Genomic DNA, 26,989 nt, shown 5'->3' with positions numbered 1-26,989 from the left:
ACAAGATGGAGCAGTGACCTTGGCCTGCACACCAATCCTTGGCAGGCACTCTGAACATCAGCATTCTCACTGCCAGAGGCAGCCACGGTGCAAACCTGCTCTGAACATCATAAAGTGCTGGCACTGAGCAGAGACTGAGCTGAGCAGTCAGATCCCTGAACAGAGTTGGCTCTATTCCAGCTCAAGCCAGGACACCTCTCCATGTTTTGTCCTCAGGAATCCCAAAGAATCCCAGAATCATACAATGCTTTGGGTTGGAAGAGACCTTTAAAGATCACAGAGACCAACCTGCTTGCAATGATCAGGACCATCTGCAACTAGAGCAGGCTGCTCAAAGCCCCCCTCCAATCTCCTCTGGAATGGTTCCAGGATTGGGCATCTCCCACCTCCCTGGGCAACCTGGGCCAGGCTCTCACCTCCCTCAGTGTCAAACATTTCTTCCTTCTCTCCAGTCTGAATCTCCCTCAGGTCAAACCATCAGCCCCTGCCTTGTCACACCAGGCCCTGCTCAGAATCCCTCCACAGCTTTCTGATCAGCTCTTTAAGTACTGTTAGGCCCCAGTTGTGGTTTCCCCTTTTCCTGTTGGTTCCCCAGATGACAGCTCCAGTCCTTGCCCCGCAGCCCAGAGATAAGCCACAGGAAGCTGCTGCCCACCATTCCTCTTGCATTTGGCTGCCCTGGGGATGCTAAGGTCTCCCTCTGAATCCAGGGAAATATTCCCCTGAAGTCACCCCCACTGAAGAGAGGAAATGATGCAATCATGGAACCACTGAGGCTGGAAAAGACCCTTGAGATCACCACATGCCATGGGGTGAGGGAAACATTGCCGCTGTGACAGTGGCTGGTAACTCAGTGCATGCCTGGTGAGACCAAAGCACAGCCCAGAGAATGGACACAAAGTCCTCAGGGCTGGGCCACACAGGGCAGGGGACAGAGGAGCATCCAACCAGTGTCTTGTGCCCATGGCCTGCCCTCCTGGTCTGCGTTGGGGTACCCCAGAGAAGAGTGTGGGCTGAGGGCCAGGAAGGCCTCTGGGCCCTGCATGGGGCTCTGAAATCTCCTGAGAGCCCAGGGGTGCTGAGCCCATGGGACAGGGAACCACCACCCCTGCCAGAGTGGGGCAGAGGACCCAGGGGTCCCAGCTGCCTCTCCATGCTCCTCACCTGCCCTCACCCCAAAACACCAGAGCGTTTCACCCCTCCCAAACACCACCTGCCCAAGGCCTGGCATTGTGACTGCCTGCATCTCCCAGCCTCATGGCAGGGTGCTCCAGGGGAACCTTCTCTGGACAAAGGCTCCCTGGCATCCATGCTGCCAGAACCTGCCCTCTGCCAGTCTGCTCCTCACCATGATGCTGCCAGAGGATGAAGGTGTTGGGGTAATGGCAGAGGAGGGGCAACATGGTCCTGGACACACAGAGTGTAGCTTTGCTGAGGGGGTTTATTGATCATGAGAGGGACACGGCCCAGGGCTCCCAGGGGATCAGGTGGGGACATCCAGGGATGATCATCTCCTCTTTCCTCTGAAGGGGGCCAGGACAGAGGTGTCAGCAGCAGTTCCAGTCCTGAAAGAGAGAGACTCCCAGGGTCAGCTAGGACATAAGAGGAACCTTGTCCCCACTATGTCTCTTTGCAGAGACCTGGGGAAAGAGAAGGGAATTGGAGCTCCCAATATACCTTGGACAGGATTTGGCTCTCCTGAGATCCAGATGTCACCAGAGCCCCTTGCCAGTGTGTTGTTACCCTGGGATGTCCCTAAATCTCCCAGAGCCCTGCTCAGCTCTTACTGTGCCTGTGAGGGTCTGTGTGGCACCAAAGCCTCTGCCTGGCCTGCACAGCGACCCTCTGGGTCTGTAGAGCCCTACTGAGTTGAAGCAAAGGCACAGAGCCAGCTCTGTGCTGTGTACCCTGGGGCACAGATCAGGGACAGTGACCTCTGTTTCCTTTTCTGACACCTAAGGTCTGCCCACCCCAGAGGGCTCAGGGATGCCCCAGGGCCCAGGATTCTTTGTGGGGTTAGGAATGCCCTGGTGCTGCTCACCTAGACAGCAGCTTCAGCAGCTACAGCCAGGCGCTTCTGGCGCACCCGCTCCAGCAGGACATCAGCCGCAGGCAGCTGGGGAGAAAGGGAGGTTAGGGACAAGTCTGGGTGCACTGGGGTGTGCTGGGAGGATGGGGGGAAGCAATGGAGTCCTTGGGGAAGTTGCTTCTGGAGCAGATGAGCTTGGATGGTGGTGCCCAGAAGGCAGTGAGGGTCCTGGGGAGGGGCCCACCTGGCTGTGTGGTTGTGTATTGGGGCATCCGGGGGTGTACTGGGTTGTACTGGGGTGGATGGGGATGCAAAGGGGGCTCGGGGGGAGAGGTCCTCCCTTGGAAAGCACTGGGGTGCTGGGGTACTCTCTGGAGTTGCAGTGGGATGCACTGGGGTGTGCTGGAGCACCCTGGGATGCTCTGCAGTGTTGTGGCCATGGGAAGGGAGGGGGTGGGGCCAGCAGAACTCTTGGTACCCACCTCGACACTCTCCAATGGCTCAGGTTTGGCTACATTCACCTGCAGAGAGACCAGGAGACCTCACTGGTCACTGGGATACCTCCAGTCCCAGCAAGAGATGGGAGGGCCAAAATGCCCTCCCGTTCCCCAGACTGGATGCCCTCCAAGTCCACCTCACTACTTACATCCAGTTGAGAATTTTCCTCAATGCTTTCCAGCAGTGCCTAGGGAGGAAGAGCAAGGAGGTGACCTGGAAGGAACCTCAGTGGGGCCCTGAGTGGGGTACAACTGTCCTCAGTCCCAGCAGACCAAAGGCTTCCCTCTGGTCTGAAGGGGAAAATGCCTTCTGCTCCCCTCAGCCTGATTCCTCCAAGTTCCCCTGGGATGCCTCTCCATGCAGGGTCCAGGGCTGGGGATGGAGACAAGAAGAGTGTAGGGAATTCAGGTCTCCAAAGAGGATGAGGTTAAGGAAAAGGCTTCCAACAACAGAGCACTGGGGTGAATTAATGGACCCCAATGGACTGGGCTGGAGTGTTGAAGGGGCAGGACAGTGTGGGGTGCAATTGATAGGTAAAGGATTCAAGATGAGGGGGCATGGGGACATCAAGAGAGCTGGTTGGTGGGGGCAGAAGAAAGAGGCCAAAACCAAGGGGACTGGGAGAGTGTTTGGGAATGGCTATGGCAGGAAGAGGATTTGGGGTGACCACTGCAAGGGAGAGGATGAAAGGCAAAGGGCTGAGGGACAAGATGGAAAGAAAGGCATTGGGAGAGATCAAAGGGAGGGCATCTGGGGACATTAGATAGGACATGGAGGAGATCCCAGGCAGAAGATGTTTGAGGGGAGCAAAAGCATGGGATGGGGAGTTGCAGAAGGGAGGGGTGTGGGGTCACCAAGAGAAGAAACTGGTGGGAGCCTTCCCAGCTTTGGTGTTGGACCTTCCCAGGGAGGGAACAGCTCCAGGCATTCACTGAGGAACTCAGGCCTTGGGCACAAGAAGCTGCTTAGTGGGGGAAGTGGAGGGAAGAGATGGAGCTGTGGGAGGGAGAGAGCTGCATTGCCAGGAGAGGCAGGGGAGCCTGGAGGAGCCTCTTGCTTGGGCAAGGGAGAGGCCAAATCAAGGGGTTTCATCCTCACCACTCCAATTTCATTCCACATGTCCTGTAGCCATGACCCATCCCCATGAGCCCCTCCCTGTGGCACTGGAGTCTTACCTTGGCATCTGCTGGGGTGCACAGCAGGATGGTGAAGAGCAGAGCCACGCCGACCACTGCCACCTTCATTTTCCTCTGTGGTGTGGTAAGTCCTGGGTGAAGCTGGGGAAGGTGAGGGGCAGATTTATCCCTCCCAGGACTCCTCCTTGTTCCTCCTAAGAGCCCCCAGGGCAAAGGCAGGCTTGGCAGTGGCACCAGCCCTGGCAACAATCCCAGGCCTGGCACGGAGTCACCCTCACCTCTGGCACGGATCCATCCACCTTCCTTGGCATCTCTCCAGCTTCCTGCATGGGGCAGCTGCAAATCAAACAGCCCAGGCCTCCAGGGGCACTGGGGGGTGGGGTGGATAGAGTACTGCTGACAGCAGTGACCACTCACTGCTTCAACATGAAGACTCCAAAACCCAGACCCTCCCCATCTCCCAGTGCCTCTCCTTTCCCTGCACTGCCACCTTCCAGTCTCCCTCACCTCCCAGCCCAGTCTTTCACTCCAGTAATGCTCCAGAGGTGACACCAAACTCAAACCCAGGGTCACTAAGAGCCATCCCTGACACCTCTCCAGCCCCCTGGGGAAATTTGGGGCTGAGACTGACTCCTCTTCTTGGGAACACTGGGAGATGGGAGGACAATTGGTGGCCTGGGCAGTAGGGACAGCAGAGTGGCTGAGTGTCTTGGTTTGAGGAGCGAGACAGCTGCTCTTCAGCCCTTCCCAGGGGAGTAAAGGACAATGCTCCCTGCTGGCTATGAAAGAAAGAAGTGGCAGTGGAAGTATCAATCACAACTGCATACAGCAGCACAAAATCCATCATCCACCTCGGCCATGGCTCTCCAAGAAGCTCCTTAAGCCAAAGCTTCACACCACCTTCCTCCAAACCAGGCCAAACACCCAGGCCTCACATGCACCCTCCTCCCCACCCCCAAGAGAAATTCTGCTTGCCAGCTCCAGGCCAAGCCAGGCCACTCCAGGCCCCAAGTGGCAGCCTGGCCAAGGCAGAACAAGCCTGAGTCCCCTGCACAAACCCAAGATGAAGCTCCACCTGTCCTCCTGGGAGCAGAGAGGTACAAAAAATGGAAGAACAAAGAGAAATGGCAGTGTTTACAGAAATGCAGGGCTTATGGGCATGAAATAACAGGAGATTACACTTTTTGGTCCCCCTCTGGGACCTATCTAGGAGGCCTGTAAGGTATGGTTTAAGACACCCCAGTGCTTAAAGGCTCGACACTGAGATCTTCAGTGACTGGAAACACTGCTGGGGAGCACTGGGGGGTGCTGACCACTGGGAGATGAGAGCTCATTTGGGGGAAGTGCTGGGGTGGTTGCAGTGCTCAGCTCCAGCCCACCCCATTGCCCTTGCACTCCAGGACCCAAAGTGGTCCAGTCTGCAGCCACAGCTTCCCCAGAGCAGAGACCAGAGGGGAATATCCTCTGCCCTGGCCCTCACCCTGACAATGCCTGGGGCCACTGAGCCCTCCCAGACAACCTGGGTCCCACTCTGCAGAGCTGTCCTGGGATGGTAGGTCCCAGTGACCCTGGCCCCAACAAGACTCTGGCTCCAGCCCTGTCCCTGACTGGAACTTGGCCACAGCTCACCCAAGGCCCTTGAGTGTCCTTTCAATGCCCTTTTCCTTGGCCCAGGCCAGCACTGTCCCTGGGCAGGGTGTGACCATCCACAGGGTCACAATGAAGAGGGCTCTTGTGCCCAGGCAGCCACTTGGAGAGCTAATTGTGGGGCCAGAGCTGCCCTGGCAAGAGGAAGGATGTTTGTTCCTGCAGCACCTCTGATCAGCTGTGAGTGCCCAGGGCCTGTGGCACAAAGAGCCCCTTCAGCACTGACCTCCTGGGGCATTTTGAAGGACCATTGGTCTCTCTTTACAGGACACTAACTCTAAACAAGAGCTCTGCTGTGGGGCAGTTGTGCAAAGGCCTAAGGCAACAGACTTGAGAGTTTGCTTTGGAAGCTGCCCAAGAGCAGGCAGTCACCTGGCACATGGTCACTGTGACAGCTCCTGCTCTGGGAGCTCTTTGTCAGAGCTGAGTGGCTCAGGGATGAATTCTTGAGCCTATCAACCCTGTGCTGTGAGCTGATTGGTGTTCTGGAGTTCCCCCCAGGACTGCAAGAGAATCTCACCTCCTCCCCACAAGCTGGGATACATCCCAGCCCTTGTCCCAGCATTTCCAAGAGGATGCCTTCCTCTCTCACACTGAGCTGTGTCTCTGCAGTTAAGGCTCAGGCTTTTTCTGCTCAAGGGAAAGGGCACTGCTGGCACACACCACATGCCACCCTGTGTGACCAGGGAGGACATGAGGAGGTGGCATGGTGAACCTACCTGGGGACTGGAACTTGGGGATAGGAAGTGCAAGAACAACCAACAGCCAAAGGCCATGGACCCAGGAAAAGTGCTGCTGAAGGGTCTGTTGGGTGGAGCAGAAGGGCTGCTCCTACTTTCCACCTGGAGGAAGGAATTCTGCTCTGCAGCTAAAAAACCCAAACCCTGCCTATGCTGACCAGAAGAGTCCTGTCTCCAGCTGGGCAGAGGAAAGACCTCAAAGGTCAACGAGTCCAACCTGTCACCACAGACCTCATGACTAGACCATGGCACCAAGTGCCATGTGCAGTCCCCTCTTGAACACCTCCAGGGATGGTGACTCCACCACCTCCCTGGGCAGCACATTCCAATGAAAAATGACTCTCTCAGTGAAGAACTTTCTCCTCATCTCCAGCCTAAACTTCCCCTGGCACAGTTTGATACTGTGCCCTCTTGTTCTGGCACTGGTTGCTTGGGAGAAGAGACCAACCCAGCTCTTTGGAGGGAGTCCTTATCTCCTGCTAACATGAAGGGCAGACCTGCAGACGCCTGACTAATTTTCTCCTGTGCAATTATGGCCTGCTTAGGCCAGGGAGACAGTGACTGGGGGAGAAAAGGAGCAGCTGGGGTTTGTGGTTCAGTCTGCTTGGGGGATGGGGTTTGTGCATTTTCATGCATTCTGTATTTTTCCTGTCTATTTCTGAATACAATTTCTGTACTTATCACCAATTCCACAAGAGTGTCTTTGGTTTACTTCCATTGGGAGTAAAATGATCTCTGTCCACTCTTTAAACTAAGACAACATTCTAATTAGATTTGCATCATCATCATCATCATCATCATTATTACATCTCCCTTTCACTTTCTGTCCTATTAAACTGTCTTTATTTCAGCACACAAATTTGACTTTTTCCCCTCTGCTGGGCTCTGGCATATGGAGGATGATGTTAGACCACTGTGCACCCTGTAAAGAGCTGGCTGCATCCAAAAGGGATTGTCTGAGGCAAGCACTAGCAGGTGGCCATTACTTGATAGCTCAGAAATAACAGCAGGATCAAGACAGCTTCTCCTGCGTTCATTGCTCCCAGCGTCCCTCAGATGGGAAGGGTGAGACAGGAGCTCACTGCTGAATTTTGAATACAACCAGTTTACTATAAAATAAAGGTAAAGAGTGCTGGGCACAGAGCAGACTCGCTAAGAGCCGTAACCACAGGAGCTGAGCTTCTACAGACGCCACACACACATCTCCATACACATCTCCAAAGATCCCTCTGCACGCTCCCACCCCCCTCCATCAGGGCTGGGACAAAACTTGCACTCTTGACCTGGCCAGGCTTCAGACATCTCCAGGCCTCACTTTGCTCTCCCAATACACCTCCCACACAACACAGACTACAAGCAGCCAATCAGCTTAAAGATGGAACCCCACGGTCCCCAGCAATTCTCCTTGCCAAAGCCAAATATCTCAATTTCTCACAGGAAGCATCCATGAGAAGTGTTTCTATATCAGCATCTCATCAAGGAGCTTGTAGTAGTCGATTGTAATAGTTGGGACAAATTAATCATTGATTTGTTAGATTATAGGAGAATGAGGGGGTTAAAAGTTGTTAAGTTGATAAGTGACTCTATAGTGGAACAGTGTTGAAGAGCACAATATTCTGTTTTGCAACAGAATATTCTGTTAGGCCACAGTATTCTGTTCCTTATAAGATTGCTCAGTGTATTGTGGGTAAATGGCTTAGCAACAAGAACTGGTCTCGGAGGGCAGAATTTGCACATGTGCACAACTAAGGTCAAGAGAAGGACAAATGAGGAAGACTTAGGAGCCTTCATCAGACAGAACTCCAACTCAAATGATGACCCCTGCCCGAACCTGCAGGCATGCGCACTGGTAGAAGGACCTGAGCAGAATGCAGAACTGGAAACATCTCAGAGCGTGATGTTGCGTAGCCTAAAGGCTATAAAAGGACAAGGCCAAGTTGGTAGAGTCTGTGAGCCGTTGGTAGAGCAGGAGACTCCCCGGCCGCCCAGCGCTGCTTTTGCTCATTTGCTCTCAATAAGATTTTGATTGGCTGAGATTTTGTCATACATTTATTACAGGGCTTCTCCATACCAAGTGCTGGCAGGAAATGTGTTCTGGAAATGGCTGCACCAATCTGTGTTTACAGTGAGGCAGAAGAAGGGTCATTATTGCTGGCCCACATTCATGGCCTATGAAATGTGGCTCAGTTGGTAGTGCATAAGACCCTTAATGGGAAGGTAATGAGTTCAAGCCTGCAGTGGGCAGTAGTGTCCTCCCTACTCTAGTCATGAGGTCTGTAGTGACAGGTTGGACTCGATGATCTTTGAGGTCTCTTCCAACCTTAGTGATACTGAATACTGATACTGAAATCATTATTATTATGGTGGGGTTATGAGAGGGGGTGTTGGGGATTGGTTTAAGCAAAATGGGACATGGGTCCCAGGAATGCCTGTGCAATTCAGGCCTTGAAGGACTTTCTGTTGAAAATATAGCAATGGAGTAGGAGTTGTGGAAAAGTGCTGACTGCCTGGTATGCTAAGGTCAAGCTGCCCCTGAGCAGAGACAAACAAGACAAAGAGGAGGTGAGATCTGGGAAAAAGAACAACTAGACTGAGTAGAAAAAACCACAGAGTAGTGAAATAATGATGTAATCTTTTAGAGTTAAACCAATAGTATGTGTTAAATTAGAATGGAATTAACTATGCATAAGATAAGACTATAAATAATGAAGTGTGGAACAATAAATTTGGATGATTTCTATTACTCATATTGAGTGCTGCCATCCCTGTCTCCATTCTCGTCAATCCATGAGTGTGACATCTGTGCTGCCATCAAGCAGGCCAAGCGCACAAAGCTTCTGTGGTATGGGGGGAGATGGTCGAAATATAAGTACGGAGAGGCCTGGCAGATCGACCACATCACCCTTCCTCGGTCTCACAGCAGCAAGCAGTACCTACTGACCATGGTGGAGGCAAGTAGAGGGTGGCTGGAGACCTACCCAGTACCTCATGCCACTGCTCGCAACACCATCCTGGGCCTAGAGAGACGTGTCCTGTGGAGACACAGCACCCCCGGGAGGATTGAATCAGACAATGGAACCCACTTCAGGAACCATCTCCTAAGGGACTGGGCAAAGGAACATGGCATTGAGTGGATTTACCACATCCCATACCTTGCACCAGCTGCGGGGAAGGTTGAGCGCTACACTGGCTTGCTAAAGACCACCCTAAAAGCCATGGGGGGTGGAACCTTTAGGAACTGGGAGAGACACCTAGCTCAAGCCACTTGGTTAGTGACCAGCAGAGGATCTGTGAAATGAGCTGGTCCTGCCCAGTCCCACCTGCTGCAAACAGTGGATGGAGATGGAGTTCCTGTGATTGCTGAGAAAAACCTGCTGGGGAAGCCAGTGTGGGTTTTCCCTGCTGCTGGTGGGTGCAGACTAACCCGAGGGGTGGTCTTGGCTGAGGGGCCTGGTGACACCTACTGAGTCATGTTAGAAACTGGGGACATTCAGTGTATCCCACAGCAGAACATGACTCTGGCTGAGAGGGGGCAGCGTGGATCAATGTATTATAGTCACTGTGTGAATAGTTATAAGTTGCTCAAAGTTTCTCCCTCCTAGCTTAATATCAGCCTAGCATCCAGAACTCAGCATACACACCACACACCAACCCAGAGAGCTCCTGGGTCATCTCACCAGCAGATTAAAGCAGATGAGGCCCAAACTGGTGAAATGGTCACAAGTGATGAGGGAAAGGCTGAGGTACTGTAATGGGTTGGGGCAAACCCCCTCCCCACCACAGGGCAGAAACAACGACTCAGACAAAGGGATTGCAAAAGTGATGGAAAGTTTAAATAGGAAATCAATTTAAAAAACCAAACACCAATGAAAGCTTTACAGAGCACCACAAGCACCGTGACAAAGAGAGAGATCCCAGAACATGCCCAAGAACATCCCATCCCCACCTGGGGGTACACCCAAACCCCCCCAGGGCTCTTTCCTCCCCCCCCCAACCCAGCCTTGGGCCTGGGCAGGCCCAAGGGAGGCGGCTCACGCCATTTTACCTAGGCTGCAGCTGGGGACGAAAGAGGAAGTGAAAACCCCGCATGGGCATTTTATTGGGGAGCAGGGCATTATGGGATTGCAATACCTGCCTGTGACCACCCCCTGGGCTGGGCCCACCCCTTGGGACCTCCCAGGTGTGGTCTATGCAGTGGCATCCGGGCCAGCACCCAGTCTAAACCACCACAGGTTCCCTGTAAGTAAAGGGAAGAAAATTGAAAGAAAGGAATAAAACCCCACAGCTGGATTGGCAAGGGAATGTGCCATATTTGCAAGCAGAGCTGCAGGATATATTTATATGTACACAATTTACAGTATTTACAATATGTACACAGAAATATACAACAAAGTAACACAGGAATGAGATTCCCCTTCCCTGCCAGGAGGAAGGGTTTCCCCCTGTACCCCTTTCTCTCCCCTTTTTCCCTAAAGAGGGTTAGAAAGAGAGAAAAAGGAATAATTTGTTAATTAAAATCAGAATATGGTTAGAGCAAATGTGTTAGCAGAGGCCTTCTCTGTTCAAGGTCAGTCTGGCCGAAAGTCCAGACGCTCTGAGCTGCAGAAGGAGGGGGAGAAAGTGCAAGACTGAGTGAGACCAGTCTCACTGGGAATCAAAACTTAAGGCAGTGCTCTGCTTCTCCACCAATGAAATTAGTTTAGACCTGTCTTTGTTTATAAAACATTCGGCCATGGTGTCCCTTTGTTAAAGGCACCGCCTCAAACGGTCACACTGCCTCTCCTGGGTGAGAGCTACTGCGGCTGCCCTCCTGCTCCTCTGCCACGTGGTCGGGCCTGATCCTTCTCCCTGCTGCCTCCATGCCTCTTCAGAGGGAGAGACTAGTTTTGTATTCTTGGGGTTTTTTTTCCCCCTCCTATCCATCCTTGTTTCTTACCCTTGTGAACCTTACCTGCTATTGTTATATATATTGTTCTATATTGTTTAAAGAAAACTCTTTACCTCTCTACTTCCAGGCTGACTCCAAATTATTGCTTGGTGGATTTGCTCCTTCCCTTCCCATTTTTCCTTTGCCCCCCTTCTGTTGGGAGGTAGGAGGGGGAGGCAGGGGAGAGATTCTCAGCCTTGCCCCCATCTGAGCTCTTAACTCCCAGTTAAGGCTCAAACCACTACAAGTGTCATAGAGGCAGAGTGTCAGAGTGCCAGAGAGAGACGGTGCCAAAGTATAATGGTGCCAAATTATCACAGTGCCAGAGCATCACAGTGCTAGACCACCACAGTATCACAGCCTCACAGTGCCAGAGCATCACACTGCCAGAGTTTCACAGTGTCAGAGTGTTACAGTTCCAGAGTGTGACAGTGCCAGACCATCACAGTGCCAGAGCATGAGAGTACCAGAGCATCACAGTGCCAGGGAGTCACAGTGCCAGAGCATCATAGTTCCAGAGTGTCACAGTGCCAGAGCATCACAGTGCCAGTGTGACACAGTGAGGGAGAATCACAGTGCCAGAGAGTGACAGTGCCAGAGTGTCACAGTAGCAGAGCCTCGCAGTGCCAGAACATCACAGTACCATAGTACCACAGTACCATAGTGTCTCAGTGCAGGTGTCACAATGCCCATGCATCACAGTGCCAGAGCATCACAGCACCACAGGATCACAATGCCAGAGAGTAACAATGCCAGAGCTTCAGAGTATCAGAGCAACACAATGTCACAATATCACAGTATAACTAAGGTTGGGAGAGACCTCGAGGATCATCGAGTCCAACCTGTTACCACAGACTTCATGACTAGACCATGGCACCAAGTAATGCAGCGAGGCCTTCTGGAGCGCTAGTTCGAGTCCCGGGCAAGTCAGACACCGTAGTGGCACAGGCACAGGCAGGAGCATGGGCACTTGTTTACTGAACAACCCCTTTTAACATTTCCCCCAACAAATACTGCTCCAGTGAGCATCCTTGGTGAACACAATCCTTAACCAATGGAATGATGCTTTGCCACACACAGCAGAAGCACACGCCGTGAACACAGCAAACACCAGCATGCTGCTGGGGCCTTGTTTACCAGAGGTGGAAACTCGCCCAGGCACATTGTTTACCTCAGACTCAGAGGTGCCAAGATCTCCCCCACCAAACCCATGAGGGGGAGGGAGAAAGTGGGTTTGAGTCGCTAACACAGAAGCATGTTCTGGCAATATTTGGGGCACAACCCTGGCCATAAGCACCAGTCACCACATAGGGTACACTGGGATCTCTCCCAAAGGTGTGCACCACCCAGCACCTGATCAAGTATGGCTTTATAGTGCCAAAGCTTGCATGCTCAGTTTCTTCAGGAACTACCTAACAGAACTCCTGCTAACCTAAAACACTCTACAGCATTTTGTCTTATTATTCCACAGTCTCTGCTGCCATCTACTGTCAGTAGTTTATAATGACAGCACCTTTGAGGGGTCCTTTACATTTTCTGAGGGTCATATCATCACCTTCCTCAGGCATCCTCCTGATGAACTTGTAGTGTGCAGACACTTGTCATTCAGGACTCAGTAACTTAATCGTGCTTGCTCCTGCTCTGTAGCAGCTGCTTCTCCTTGTCCACCACTTGACAAGATTCATGGTTCCTGTCCAGCAAAGCACTCACAGCCTGATCTCGTTCTTGTCCGCTGTAGTATCTGTGGCTTTATCATTCTCCGGTCTTGGAAGGCATCTGCGGCCTCGTGAATGCTTGATCAGTGAACCAAGGCATCTGTCTGTTAGTTTGTGAGACTTATATGGCATAAAGGTTAGCTTTCCAGATTAGTTGTGTCGTGGAATCATGGAACCATAGGCTGGTCCAGGCCAGAAGGTCCGAAAGTCATCTAGTCCAACCTCCCCACAGTCAGCAGGGACACCCCCAAGTAGACCAGGTTGCCCAGGGCCTCATTGAGCCTTACCTTGAGTATGTCCAGGGAAGGGGCCTCAGTGCTTCCCTGGGCAACCTGTTCCTGTGTTCCACCACCCTGTCAATGGTCCCTTTGTTAGTCAGGCATCTGGATTCCAAACTCCTCAAATTTATTGGTTCCACTTAGAACATTTCAAATGCTTGTTTCAGGCAGGACCAAGTCAGACTTCTCCAGGCTCAGTTCTTGTCTCCTAAGAACACCAAGGCTTTTGTGAGTGCTTGCTCTGAGCTCCAGAAGAAGGAAACTGAACTCCAGGCCAGCCTTGCTGCCAGCCACCTCTCTACTTCTCTGTGTGTTTGGGCAGACTCCTTTGCTGTCACCAGGTGTAAGGTGACAGCAAAGGTGTCTAAAGAGCACTCCCTGCCTCATCATTGTCATTAGGAGTCGGGACCCCTTTCCCGAAGGACTTGGACTGAAATTCAAGCTAACGTCTTAGCAAGAGTTTTTGCAGTGGCCTACTCCATAAGAAGTTACTAACTGAATGACTGAGCCTGTGCACTGGACTGCAGTCTCCATGGTTTTCCAGGTGCAGGTTCTGCTGGAGACACCTGGCTGGTACCAACAGCCAGGACCCACCACCTACGATGGAGGATTCCACTGCCTAAGACCAGCGCTTCGGAACAGAGCAATGGAAATGCTGTCAAGAGAGACTGATGCTCTAGTGTTGCTAAGGGAAACCATGAACTTAAGTGAACTCTGCTCATTAAAATATCATTATAACATGCAAACACACCTCCTGGCCTGAGGCTACCCACCTCCAAGGCAGAGCACACCTCAGTCATTCCTCCTTGGACATGCGTGGAAACCTTACTCATGGTGGGGCACAAGAGGTGGAGTTTGGACATCAACAGGTGAGAGCTTGGATATAAAGGAAGGCTCCTTAGCAATGGGAGAAGTTCTGAAGGAGTTCTGGAGAGGCTGCAGCAACACATTATCAAGAAGAAGAAGAAGAAGCAACAAGAAGACTTTGAAGGAAAGCTTTCCCCACTGAGATCAAGAAGGACCAGCAGGACTGGACCCAGGAGCAGAGAGACATCTTTGGACTCTTGCATTGTTGGTAGCTATAGACCTCTCTCCCTTTCCCCTCTTCACTTTACTCTTTCTCCTTTCTTCTCTCACTTTTCTCTGCCTTCTCTGGATAAACAATAAAGTTTTACTGTAGGCTGAGGTGAACTCCCTGGTGTGAGCCTCCTGAGCTTTCTGCACTTTGAGATCACAGTAACCAACCACCACGAGTCCACTGTTGGGAGCCTGACACCAGGCTGGGAGTTTCTCTCTTGCACTGCACCCAGCAGGCTCTGTCCCTGTGTCTGAGTTTTGTGCTTCTCTCCAGGCACAGCCTTAGAAATAGATTGGACTTCAGGATCCCTTGCAGTCAGCCAGTGTCAGCCTTGTCCTCATCCACTCTGTCATTCAGTGGCTGCTTGGCTATAACACATTCTGCTGAATCACCTTGGGGATTGCAAAGTGGTTAATGATTAAGGGCTGCTATGATCCAACCTCCTTCTCACTACCCAGAAATGCTGCCTGGCTGATAAATCATAACCATGCCTCAACTTGTTGGTGTGGCCCCATGCTTGTAGAGAGGCCACCTGCTGAGAGACAGCTTGTGCTGAGCAGCTGGCTCCAGGGGGGCTGCATTGCTGATGGGACTTTCTCAGGCTTTACTTTGCTTAGCTTCCAAACAGCAACAATTCTGCTGTGGCTGTGTGCACAGCTCCAGCTCCAGCTGCAGAGAGCAGTGGAGAAGTCTGATGCAAGGAGCAGTAAGTCAGTCCCAGGTGGGCAGGGACAATCATGGGGAGGCTGGGGAGGTGAGGAGCAAAGTTGTCCATACAGTGTCAGAGCTGAAGAAACAGATGTTCTGCAAGTGCAGCTGTGCTGGTGAGACAGCCTGGCTCATATCACTTGATGAATGATCACCAAATGAGCTTTATTAGGTGCACTTTGGAATCTTGAAGGAAATTACAGAGACACAAATAGCTCCTTAGGGCACTTGGGCTCATTACAGGAACCTCAGGCACTGAGAGAAGACTGAAGAGATTGCTCAAGAAGTCAGAAGCAAAACACAAGCTCCTTGAAGTAGGAATGGGCCCCACTGAGGCTTGTTACTGCCAAAGCCTCCCCAGGGACTCCTTAGAGCAGCTCATTGGAGGCCATGACTGCAGGGAGACAAAGGCAAAGTGCAGGGCAGCAAAACCTGGGTTTGGTTTATGGAGCAGAAAGGCCAAGATCTGACCACAGCCCCTGGGGCAGGCAGATCCTGTCCCTCATGTGTGGTGCAGGGGAGTGTGGATGTTGTGATGCTGAGTGAAGGACAAGGGGATGACAGCCCCCAGCCTTCCTGGGGAAGTGCAAGGAGGCACTGAGGCCCTGCCAGTGCCTTAGGACAATGTCTCCTCACAGGCCTTGGTGGCAGATGGTTGTCATAGCCAAGGGGGCACAGCCTTGGGTTCTCTTGATCACTCCCAGCATTGTCTGTGCCCTTTGCCATCTCCACCACAGACTGCCCTGCACTGTCCCACAGCTGCTTCTGCTTCCCTGCAGGCTGGAGACCCTCATCTCACTTCCCCACCTTGGCATTTCCAGACCTTCCCTGATGTCTGTCCACACTCACACTCTGCTCCTTGGAACACAAATTGCTGAGCTGAGCTCAGACTCCTTCTGGAGACCTTCTCCTACCACAGCACTCCCCTTTGAGAGAGGTTTCTTGCTCCTCATGTCCAGTCCACACCTGCCAAGCTGCACCATGTGGCAGTGTTCCTCTCTCCTGCTGCTTCCTACCTCCAAGGAAAGCTCCATCTGGGAAGCACCCTTCAAGCAGGCACCCATCCCATCAGCCTTCTTGTGGCCTTTCAGCTGAGCAGGCAGAAGTGGCCTCACCAGGAGCTCCCAAGGCTGCTGGCCTTGCAGCTTCTCAGACAGACACCACCAAGCCCTGTGCCTGCTGCTGTCCCATCAGGTACTCAGGCAGCAGAGACCTGGCAACCAATACCTGAGCCCCTTCCTGCAGTGAGCCCAGGTCCCTTTGGCAGAGGGCATCTGACAGTCCCTGTGCCAGCCAGCTGCCTTCTGCTGGCCTGGCAGAGATGCTGTCAGATGGCAACTTAAAAGCTCATCTGCCAGCCAGGAGCCCAGGGCTGCCCTATCAGCTCCTGCAGACAGAACTGACCTCACAGTCCCTTTCCAGCCGTGCTCCTGCTGCTGGCCAATCCCCTCCTGAGGCAGAAGTCACCTCACAGCCCCTTCACAGTCTCCCTAGTGAATTGTGAGCTCCTGACACACAACTGACCACATGACCCCACACCCAACCACCCCCCTCCTTGTGGCCAGAGCCTGAGCAGATCAAAGTTTCATCAAACCCCTCTGGTACCTTTCCTGCCAAGGGTTTGAGTGGAGAAACCTTCCTCAGAGGAGCTGCTGGATCTGTCCTGGTGATTCATGGAAGGGGTCCCTGCACATCATCCTGTCCAGTGACCCTACTCAAGGCAGGGTGAGGCAGATGAAGTTCCTCAGAGGCTCTGCAAAACTTGGCCTCATCCCCAAAGGAGCTGCACAGGCCCTGGGTCAGATGGTGCAGGGAGCTGATGAAGACATTGCACAGTGCTGGCCCAAGGGCTTGCCCTGAGGGGGATGTCACTGGGAAGCATCTGCCAGGAGCACTCCAAGCTGGTGACATTTGGGCTTGATCCACCAGCTGGCTTCCCATCCACCACCTCATCCATTGCTTCTCTCCAGCTATCACCATTCTGGCTCTAAAGAAACTATGAGAGACCATGGCAAAGCCCTGGCTAAGGTCCAGGGACAAACCATCTTCTTTCCCCTACTCACAGATATTCCTTACTCTCTCTCTTGGCCTGCAAATAGCTGCAGGGGGGTTTGGCCAATCACCTTCCCAGGGACTGTGCTGAGGGTGACCAGCCTGGAATGTGTCCCATCCTCCTTCTTGGCCTTCTTGAAGATGCATTTTCCAAAGACCCAAAACCTCTCTGCTGGTTCTGTGCACAGTGCAGGGCACAGTCCAGGTAGGGTGATGTGAGCAGACAGGAACTGTTGCAATGAACCTGTCCAAGGCACCTGAGATGAATCTCCCTGGAGCAGAGAGTTTGTTCTGCAGTCACACACAGAAAGGTCAGAGCTCTGTCAGGTGTCCACATCTGAGCTGGCCTCATGAACTCCTTCCTCACCTTGGGATGTTTAGAGACAGAATCTTTCCCCATCACTCACACAGACCCTGCACTGCAGCAGTCACAGGGTCTCCCTGGCCTCCTGCTGCCCCTGCCAGAGGCTGAGAGGCTCCTCCAACCTCCAGTGCCTTGGCTGCTGGTGTCTGTGCTCACTCAGGTTCCCCTCACCCCACACACAATGCCCCTGCTGACCTCTCACCTGCACAATGCAAACAGGCACTGCTGGCCTCCCAGGGAGGGACAAAGAACCTATCCAAGCTGGGGTGAGAGGCCAGTGCTGGAAGTGGTGGCTGTGAGGGACTAGTCCAGGGTGACTGCCCTGGGACAGCTTCCCCAGGGTGTGCAGTGAGCACAGGCACAGGTCAGACCCTGCTCTGATGCTCTTCAGGTCTCTTGCAGGAGGCCTGGCTGTGTGAGGACACTGCTGTGTGCCCCATCCCTGCACACCCCACACTTCAACCCTTCCCTGGTGTTTGTCTCTGGGGGGCAATTTCTTGGGCATGCTCCTGAAAGAAACTTGAGATGAAGACCTAAGCCTCCAGACACTGCCCTCAGCAGATCACCTGTCTTCATGGAACTGCCCTTGGGGGCCAGCTCAGTCACAGAAGTGCTCATGGCCTGTCCCTGCCTGCGGTCACAGGGCTGCACATGGCAGAGCCATGAGCAAGGTGCCACAGCACTCAGGCCTTAGACCAACACAAGGGATCTGAAGGAGAGTGTGGCAGGGGAAAGAGAGCAGCCCTGGAAGAACGAGTGCTGGGGCTGTGTGGCAGAGCTGTTGTGCTGGGACTCTTCACCTCTACCTCTGAAGAGATGAACTGCCCCTGGAGCTGCAGAGAAGGCTTGGAGGAAGGAGCTCAGGAAAACACAAATGCTCACAGAAAAGCCTTTCTGTTGTTTAACCAAAGAAGGAGCACAGCTCCTGTTACACAAACTCTGGGTCAGAAAAGCAAAGCAGGGAGGGGATTAGAAAGGGGATGACAACATTATAAATAGTAAAAATCCCCCTCCCCAGCTCCACCCCCCCCCCGTCCCCCCAAACCCCCCAAGTACAGGAGCCAGGCTGGGCCTGCCCGGAGAGGCATCAGAACTGCTCTGCAGGAGAACACAAAGAGTTTATTGCTTCTCAAAACACCCAGGGATCAGTTTGCTGAGGGCAGCCTTCAGCTCCTGGTTCCTCAGGCTGTAGATGAGAGGGTTCACTGCTGGAGGCACCACCGAGTACAGAACAGCCATCACCAGATCCAGGGATGGGGAGGAGATGGAAGGGGGCTTCAGGTGGGAAAAGAAGCCAGTGGTGATAAATAGGGAGACCACAGCCAGGTGAGGCAGGCAGGTGGCAAAGGCTTTGTGGCATCCCTGCTGAGAGGGGATCCTCAGCACTGCCCTGAAGATCTGCACATAGGACACCACAATGAACACAAAGCAAACAAAGAATAAAGAGGCACTGAGCACGATTAGCACAAGTTCCCTGAGGTAGGAGGTGGAGCAGCAGAGCTTGAGGATCTGGGGGATCTCACAGAAGAACTGCTCCACAGCATTGCCCTGGCAGAGGGGCAGGGAAAATGTATTGGTTGTGTGCAGCAGAGCAGTGAGAAAGCCACAGGCCCAGGCAGCTGCTGCCAGGAGGACACAAACTCTGCTGCCCAGGAGGGTCTCATAGTGCAGGGGTCTGCAGATGGCAGCGTAGCGATCGTAGGCCATGATGGTGAGGAGATAAAGCTCTCCTGAAAAGAAAACAACAATAAAAAAGACCTGAGCAGCACATCCTGCATAGGAGATGTCCCTGGTGTCCCAGAGGAAATTGGCCATGGATTTGGGGACAGTGGTGGAGATGTAGCCCAGGTCAATGAGGGTGAGGTTGAGGAGGAAGAAGTACATGGGGGTGTGGAGGTGGTGGTCGCAGGCTATGGTGGTGATGATGAGACTGTTACCCAGCAGGGCAGCCAGGTAGGTGGCCAGGAAGAGCCAGAAGTGCAGGAGCTGCAGCTGCCTTGTGCCTGTGAATGCCAGCAGGAGGAAGTGGGTGATGGAGCTGCTGTTGGACATGGTCTGTCTCTGGCCATGGAGGACTGTTGGAAGAGGAGAAGACATCACACAGGTTAGGAGAGAATTCCTTCAGACAACTCCTTGGCTATTTCCCAGACAATCCTCTCACATTTACTTCTCCTTCTGTTCAGGAAGTTTGTGCACTCCAAGCTTCACAGCCTTGCAGTCATCCCAGCAGGAGGCAGCTGTCCTGTCCTGTGTCTCTGATGGTGCAGATGGGAAGCTCTGCTCTGGAGCATCTCCTGCCCCTCTCTAGAAGAGAGAGATCCCAGAGGCTGTGGGATGTGGCAGCTTTACAAGCTCCACAAACTGCAAATCCATCCTCCTGCACCACAGACTCACCACACCCAGGGCTGGGAAGCTTTCTCCTCTTTGAGCTCTCAGCTCCCAACCTGTCCTGCCTACCTTGCATCTCTCTCTGCCTTCCTCATCTCCTTGAGATGTCCTGACAGTGCCCTCAGCCCTGCTGCCCTGTGCAGAGGAGCAGCTCCTGGGCAGAGCTGTCTCTCTGCAGTGCTGCCTGCTTGCCAGCAGCTCCCTCCAGCCCAGGAGCCTGACCCAGCTCAGCAGCAGAGGACCAGCCCCAGGCATTTAATGACTCCTCTGGTGGCCTTGGTGTCGAGTCCATGAGTCTCAGAGACTGAGAGCAAGCTGAAGAAACCTCTCAGGAAGCCAAATGCCAACTGCCAACTTTGCTGGAGCCTTAATGGGTCCCACTGAGGACCATCACTGACAAAGCCTCCCCAGGGGCTTGTTAGAGCAGAAAAGCAGAAGCAAGAGCAACAACCTGGACCTCAAGACGGTGCCAGGGTTGCTCTGATGCTGAGCAAACCTGGATGGGCTTGATCAAGCCAAAGGGCCAAGTCCTGGCCCCCAGCCCCTTGGAAGGGAGATCCTGTCCCTCAGACATGGCTCAGGGCTCTTTCTGGGGCAGTGGGATGTGAGGATGTGCAATGGCTGGAGCAGGTCTATGGTGTGACAGTGCTGGGTGGGGCCAGGAGGCAATGAGGTCTTTGTGAATGAAGTTCAGCTACCTTCTGGTTGCAGAGACAATGGCCACAGCCATGGTGATGAAGAGGTCATCTCTGATGAGGGCTTTAAGCTTTGCCAATGCCCTCAGTGGTCCCCAGCACAGCCTGCCCTATGGTGTCCCATAGCTGCACCTCTGCCTTTGAAGACACCCAGTCCTCTCTCCAAGTTCACCTCAATCTCTCATCTCCCTCACTGACATCTCTCCATCCTCCCTGCCTGTTCCATGGAAGAGAAAGCCAAGGGCTGGGTCAGCCTCCCTCTGAGTGCCCTCTTGTCCCAGAGGTTATCAATTTATGCTGTACCTTGTTCTCACCAACAGGGAAGGGCTGATAAGCAATATGAGGCTCAGAGACATCCTTGGCTGCAGTGACCATGAAGCAGTGAATTTAATATCCTCAGGGTAATCAGGAGGAAGTAGAATATAGACTATAGACTATAGACTATAGACTATAGACTATAGACTATAGACTATAGAATATAGAATATAGAATATAGAATATAGAATATAGAATAAACCAGGTTGGAAGAGACCTCCAAGATCATCGTGTCCCACTTCAAGCAATCCAACACCACCCAATCAACTAACCCATGGCACCAAGCACCCCATCACGTCTCCGCCTGAAAACCTCCAATGACAGCGACTCCACCACATCCCCAGGCAGCCCATTCCAATGGGCAATCACTCTCTCTGTATAGAACTTCTTCCTAACATCCAGCCTAAACCTCCCCTGGCGCAGCCTGAGACTGTGTCCCCTTGTTCTGGTACTGGCTGCCTGGCAGAAGAGACCATCATCTGCCTGTCTACAACCTCCCTTCAGGTAGTTGGAGAGAGTAATAAGGTCACCCCTGAGTCTCCTCTTCTCCAGGCTAAGCAACCCCAGCTCCCTCAGCCTCTCCTCACAGGGCTGTGTTCCAAACCCCTCACCAACTTTGTTGCCCTTCTCTGGACACCTTCCAGCAAGTCAACCTCCTTCCTAAACTGAGGGGCCCAGAACTGGACACAGTACTCGAGGTGTGGCCTAACCAGTGCAGTGTACAGGGGCAGAATGACCTCCCTGCTCCTGCTGGCCACACTCTTCCTGATGCAGGCCAGGATGCCATTGGCCCTCTCGGCTGCCTGGGCACACTGCAGGCTCATGTTCAGCCTGCCATCGACCAGTACCCCCAGGTCCCTCTCTACCTGGCTGCTCTCAGCCACTCTGACCCCAGCCTGTAGCTCTGCATGGGGTTGGTGTGGCCAATGTGCAGAACCTGGCACTTGGATGTGTTCAATCTCATGCCCTTGGACTCTGCCCATCTGTCCAGCCTGTCGAGGTCTCTCTGCAGAGCCTCTCCACCCTCCAGCAGATCAACTCCTGTCCCCAGCTTGGTGTCATCTGCAAATTTACTGATGATGGACTCAATGCCCTCATCCAGATCATCAATAAAGATGTTAAAGAGCACAGGGCCCAGCACTGATCCTTGGGGCACACCACTGGTGCCTGGCTGCCAGCTGGATGTGGCACCATTCACCACCACTCTCTGGGCTCGGCCCTCCAGCCAGTTCCTAACCCATCGCAGTGTGCTCCCGTCCAAGCCATGGGCTGACAGCTTGGCCAGGAGTTTGCTATGGGGGACAGTGTCAAAGGCCTTGCTGAGGTCCAGATAGACTAAATCCACAGGCCTCCCCACATCCACCAGGCAGTCACCTGATCATAGAAGGAGATCAGGTTGGTGAGGCAGGACCTGCCCTTCCTAAATCCATCCTGGCTGGGCCTGATCCCTTGGCCATCCTGTAAGTGCTGTGTGATTGCACTCAGGATGACCTGTTCCATGATCTTGCCTGGCACTGAGGTCAGGCTGACAGGCCTGGCTCATCCAACAGGCCCTGCTTGTGGATGGGCACCATGTTGGCCAGCTTCCAGTCCTCTGGGACCTATTGTGTCAGTTGTGTCAGAATGAGCTCATTGACCCAGCTCTGGTTTTTTGCTGGCTTACAGCAGCTATTTGGGGCATGAACAAGGGCCCTCAGATGCTCTCATGAACCCCTTCAATTATCATATTGGAGTCTGTGACCAATCTGCTGTGACACTGCTCTCTATCCCAGGATCACAGGATCACAGGAATGACTTCTGTAGACCTTAGCATTATTTTGCTTTCGTGTCCAGTGGGTACTAAAAAGTTGTTTTACTTTCACTCCTTGCAGTCAGGGACTAGGCTGAAGTTCTCCCTTCAGACTGTAATAGGAACTCATGGATTGTGACAGAAGGCAGAACAGAGTCCCCCACGGGTGTTGGCCACTGAGGAAGAGGCGTCATGCTGGTGGTGCCTCAGCTTTACACTGAGTGTGATGTAGATGGAGTGGAATCTCTTGTTGATCAGTTCAGGGTCACCTCTCCTGTCCATTCCTCCCTGCAAGTGCAGCCTTTTACTCTGCAGCCCCAAGGTGGAACACAAGATTGAGCAGTGACCTTGGCCTGCACACCAATCCTTGGCAGGCACTCTGAACATCAGCATTCTCACTGCCAGAGGCATCCACCGTGCAAACCTGCTCTGAACATCAGAAAGTGCTGGCACTGAGCAGAGACTGAGCTGAGCAGTCAGATCCCTGAACAGAGTTGGCTCTATTCCATCCCAAGCCAGGACACCTCTCCATGTTTTGTCCTCAAGAATCCCAAAGAATCCCAGAATCATACAATGCTTTGGGTTGGAAGAGACCTTTAAAGATCACAGAGACCAACCTGCTTGCAATGATCAGGACCATCTGCAACTAGAGCAGGCTGCTCAAAGCCCCCCTCCAATCTCCTCTGGAATGGTTCCAGGATTGGGCATCTCCCACCTCCCTGGGCAACCTGGGCCAGGCTCTCACCTCCCTCAGTGTCAAACATTTCTTCCTTCTCTCCAGTCTGAATCTCCCTCAGTTCAAACCATCAGCCCTTGTCCTGTCACACCAGGCCCTGCTCAGAATCCCTCCACAGCTTTCTGATCAGCCCTTTAAGTACTGTTAGGCCCTAGTTGTGGTTTCCCCTTTTCCTGTTGGTTCCCCAGATGACAGCTCCAGTCCCTGCCCCGCAGCCCAGGGATAAGCCACAGGAAGCTGCTGCCCACCATTCCTCTTGCATTTGGCTGCCCTGGGGATGCTAAGGTCTCCCTCTGCATCCAGGGAAATATTCCCCTGAAGTCACCCCCACTGAAGAGAGGAAATGATGCAATCATGGAACCACTGAGGCTGGAAAAGACCCTTGAGATCACCACAAGCCATGGGGTGAGGGAAACATTGCCGCTGTGACAGTGGCTGGTAACTCAGTGCATGCCTGGAGAGAGCAAAGCACAGCCCAGAGAACGGACACAAAGTCCTCAGGGCTGGGCCACACAGGGCAGGGGACAGAGGAGCATCCAACCAGTGTCTTGTGCCCATGGCCTGCCCTCCTGGTCTGCACTGGGGTACCCCAGAGAAGAGTGTGGGCTGAGGGCCAGGAAGGCCTCTGGGCCCTGCATGGGGCTCTGAAATCTCCTGTGAGCCCAGGAGTGCTGAGCCCATGGGACAGGGAACCACCACCCCTGCCAGAGTGGGGCAGAGGACCCAGGGGTCCCAGCTGCCTCTCCATGCTCCTCACCTGCCCTCACCCCAAAACACCAGAGCGTTTCACCCCTCCCAAACACCACCTGCCCAAGGCCTGGCATTGTGACTGCCTGCATCTCCCAGCCTCATGGCAGGGTGCTCCAGGGGAACCTTCTCTGGACAAAGGCTCCCAGGTATCCAGGCTCCCAGACCTGCCCTCTGCCAGTCTGCTCCTCACCATGGTGCTGCCAGAGGATGCAGGTGTTGGGGTAATGGCAGAGGAGGGGCAACATGGACCTGGACACACAGAGTGTAGCTTTGCTGAGAGGGTTTATTGATCATGAGAGGGACATGGCCCAGGGCTCCCAGGGGATCAGGTGGGGACATCCAGGGATGATCATCTCCTCTTTCCTCTGAAGGGGGACACGACAGAGGTGTCAGCAGCAGTTCCAGTCCTGAAAGAGAGAGACTCCCAGGGTCAGCTAGGACATAAGAGGAACCTTGTCCCCACCATGTCTCTTTGCAGAGACTTGGGGAGAGAGAAGGGAATTGGAGCTCCCAATATACCCTGGACAGGATTTGGCTCTCCTGAGATCCAGATGCCACCAGAGTCCCTTGCCCAGTGTGTCGTTACCCTGGGATGTCCCTAAATCTCCCAGAGCCCTGCCCAGCTCTTACTGTGCCTGTGGGGGTCTGTGTGGCACCAAAGCCTCTGCCTGGCCTGCACAGCGACCCTCTGGGTCTGTAGAGCCCTAGTGAGTTGAAGCAAAGGCACAGAGCCAGCTCTGTGCTGTGTCCCCTGGGGCACGGATCAGGGACAGTGACCTCTGTTTCCTTTTCTCACACCTAAGGTCTGCCCACCCCAGAGGGCTCAGGGATGCCCCAGGGCCCAGGATTCTTTGTGGGGTTAGGAATGCCCTGGTGCTGCTCACCTAGACAGCAGCTTTAGCAGCTACAGCCAGGCGCTTCTGGCGCACCCGCTCCAGCAGGACATCAGCCGCAGGCAGCTGGGGAGAAAGGGAGGTTAGGGACAAGTCTGGGTGCACTGGGGTGTGCTGGGAGGATGGGGGGAAGCAATGGAGTCCTTGGGGAAGTTGCTTCTGGAGCAGATGAGCTTGGATGGTGGTGCCCAGAAGGCAGTGAGGGTCCTGGGAAGGGGCCCACCTGGCTGTGTGGTTGTGTACTGGGGCATCCGGGGGTGTACTGGGTTGTACTGGGGTGGATGGGGATGCAAAGGGGGCTCTGGGGGAGAGGTCCTCCCTTGGAAAGCACTGGGGTGCTGGGGTATTCTCTGGAGTTGCAGTGGGATGCACTGGGGTGTGCTGGAGCACCCTGGGATGCTCTGCAGTGTTGTGGCCATGGGAAGGGAGGGGGTGGGGCCAGCAGAACTCGTGGTACCCACCTCGACACTCTCCAATGGCTCAGGTTTGGCTACATTCACCTGCAGAGAGACCAGGAGACCTCACTGGTCACTGGGATACCTCCAGTCCCAGCAAGAGATGGGAGGGCCAAAATGCCCTCCTGTTCCCCAGACTGGATGCCCTCCAAGTCCACCTCACTACTTACATCCAGTTGAGAATTTTCCTCAATGCTTTCCAGCAGTGCCTAGGGAGGAAGAGCAAAGAGGTGACCTGGAAGGAACCTCAGTGGGGCCCTGAGTGGGGCACAAGTGTCCTCAGTCCCAGCAGGCCAAAGGCTTCCCTCTGGTCTGAAGGGGAAAATGCCTTCTGCTCCCCTCGGCCTGATTCCTCCAAGTTCCCCTGGGATGCCTCTCCATGCAGGGTCCAGGGCTGGGGATGGAGACAAGAAGAGTGTAGGGAATTCAGGTCTCCAAAGAGGATGAGGTTAAGGAAAAGGCTTCCAACAACAGAGCCCTGGGGTGAATTAATGGACCCCAATGGACTGGGCTGGAGTGTTGAAGGGGCAGGACAGTGTGGGGTGCAATTGATAGGTAAAGGATTCAAGATGAGGGGGCATGGGGACATCAAGAGAGCTGGTTGGTGGGGGCAGAAGAAAGAGGCCAAAACCAAGGGGACTGGGAGAGTGTTTGGGAATGGCTATGGCAGGAAGAGGATTTGGGGTGACCACTGCAAGGGAGAGGATGAAAGGCAAAGGGCTGAGGGACAAGATGGAAAGAAAGGCATTGGGAGAGATCAAAGGGAGGGCATCTGGGGACATTAGATAGGACATGGAGGAGATCCCAGGCAGAAGATGTTTGAGGGGAGCAAAAGCATGGGATGGGGAGTTGCAGAAGGGAGGGGTGTGGGGTCACCAAGAGAAGAAACTGGTGGGAGCCTTCCCAGCTTTGGTGTTGGACCTTCCCAGGGAGGGAACAGCTCCAGGCATTCACTGAGGAACTCAGGCCTTGGGCACAAGAAGCTGCTTAGTGGGGGAAGTGGAGGGAAGAGATGGAGCTGTGGGAGGGAGAGAGCTGCATTGCCAGGAGAGGCAGGGGAGCCTGGAGGAGCCTCTTGCTTGGGCAAGGGAGAGGCCAAATCAAGGGGTTTCATCCTCACCACTCCAATTTCATTCCACATGTCGTGTAGCCATGACCCATCCCCATGAGCCCCTCCCTGTGGCACTGGAGTCCTACCTTGGCATCTGCTGGGGTGCACAGCAGGATGGTGAAGAGCAGAGCCACGCCGACCACTGCCACCTTCATTTTCCTCTGTGGTGTGGTAAGTCCTGGGTGAAGCTGGGGAAGGTGAGGGGCAGATTTATCCCTCCCAGGACTCCTCCTTCTTCCTCCTAAGAGCCCCCAGGGCAAAGGCAGGCTTGGCAGTGGCACCAGCCCTGGCAACAAGCCCAGGCCTGGCATGGAGTCACCCTCACCTCTGGCACGGATCCATCCACCTTCCTTGGCATCTCTCCAGCTTCCTGCATGGGGCAGCTGCAAATCAAACAGCCCAGGCATCCAGGGGCACTGGGGGGTGGGGTGGATAGAGTACTGCTGACAGCAGTGACCACTCACTGCTTCAACATGAAGACTCCAAAAGCCAGACCCTCCCCATCTCCCAGTGCCTCTCCTTTCCCTGCACTGCCACCTTCCAGTCTCCCTCACCTCCCAGCCCAGTCTTTCACCCCAGTAATGCTCCAGAGATGACACCAAACTCAAACCCAGGGTCACTAAGAGCCATCCCTGACACCTCTCCAGCCCCCTGGGGAAATTTGGGGCTGAGACTGACTCCTCTT

At 53.7% G+C, this 26,989-nt stretch overlaps 1 protein-coding gene and 2 long non-coding RNA genes across 3 annotated transcripts; all 3 read right to left on the bottom strand.

Moving 5' to 3' along the window:
• Positions 1-1,421: 1,421 nt before the first annotated feature.
• On the bottom strand, positions 1,422-3,827 carry LOC137456653 (uncharacterized). The gene is made up of 5 exons (XR_010991067.1): positions 3,703-3,827; positions 2,676-2,714; positions 2,512-2,550; positions 2,042-2,116; positions 1,422-1,565 (listed from the first exon to the last, which is right to left on the bottom strand). It is a non-coding gene; the product is annotated as an uncharacterized lncRNA (long non-coding RNA).
• Positions 3,828-18,291: 14,464 nt separating this feature from the next.
• Positions 18,292-19,224, bottom strand: LOC137456679 (olfactory receptor 14A16-like). The gene has a single exon (XM_068168239.1). The coding sequence runs from the start codon at positions 19,222-19,224 to the stop codon at positions 18,292-18,294; it is 933 nt and encodes a 310-aa protein (XP_068024340.1).
• A 4,886-nt stretch (positions 19,225-24,110) lies between these two features.
• On the bottom strand, positions 24,111-26,644 carry LOC137456651 (uncharacterized). Its single transcript, XR_010991066.1, has 6 exons — positions 26,630-26,644; positions 26,391-26,545; positions 25,364-25,402; positions 25,200-25,238; positions 24,730-24,804; positions 24,111-24,252 (listed from the first exon to the last, which is right to left on the bottom strand). It is a non-coding gene; the product is annotated as an uncharacterized lncRNA (long non-coding RNA).
• Positions 26,645-26,989: the final 345 nt, after the last annotated feature.

Source organism: Melanerpes formicivorus, unplaced genomic scaffold (assembly GCF_026170545.1).
Source record: "Melanerpes formicivorus ecotype bairdi unplaced genomic scaffold, bMelFor1.0.p_v2 SCAF_134, whole genome shotgun sequence".
In the NCBI taxonomy this organism is placed as follows: Eukaryota; Metazoa; Chordata; class Aves; order Piciformes; family Picidae; genus Melanerpes; species Melanerpes formicivorus.
This window is presented reverse-complemented; position numbering and strand designations above follow the sequence as displayed.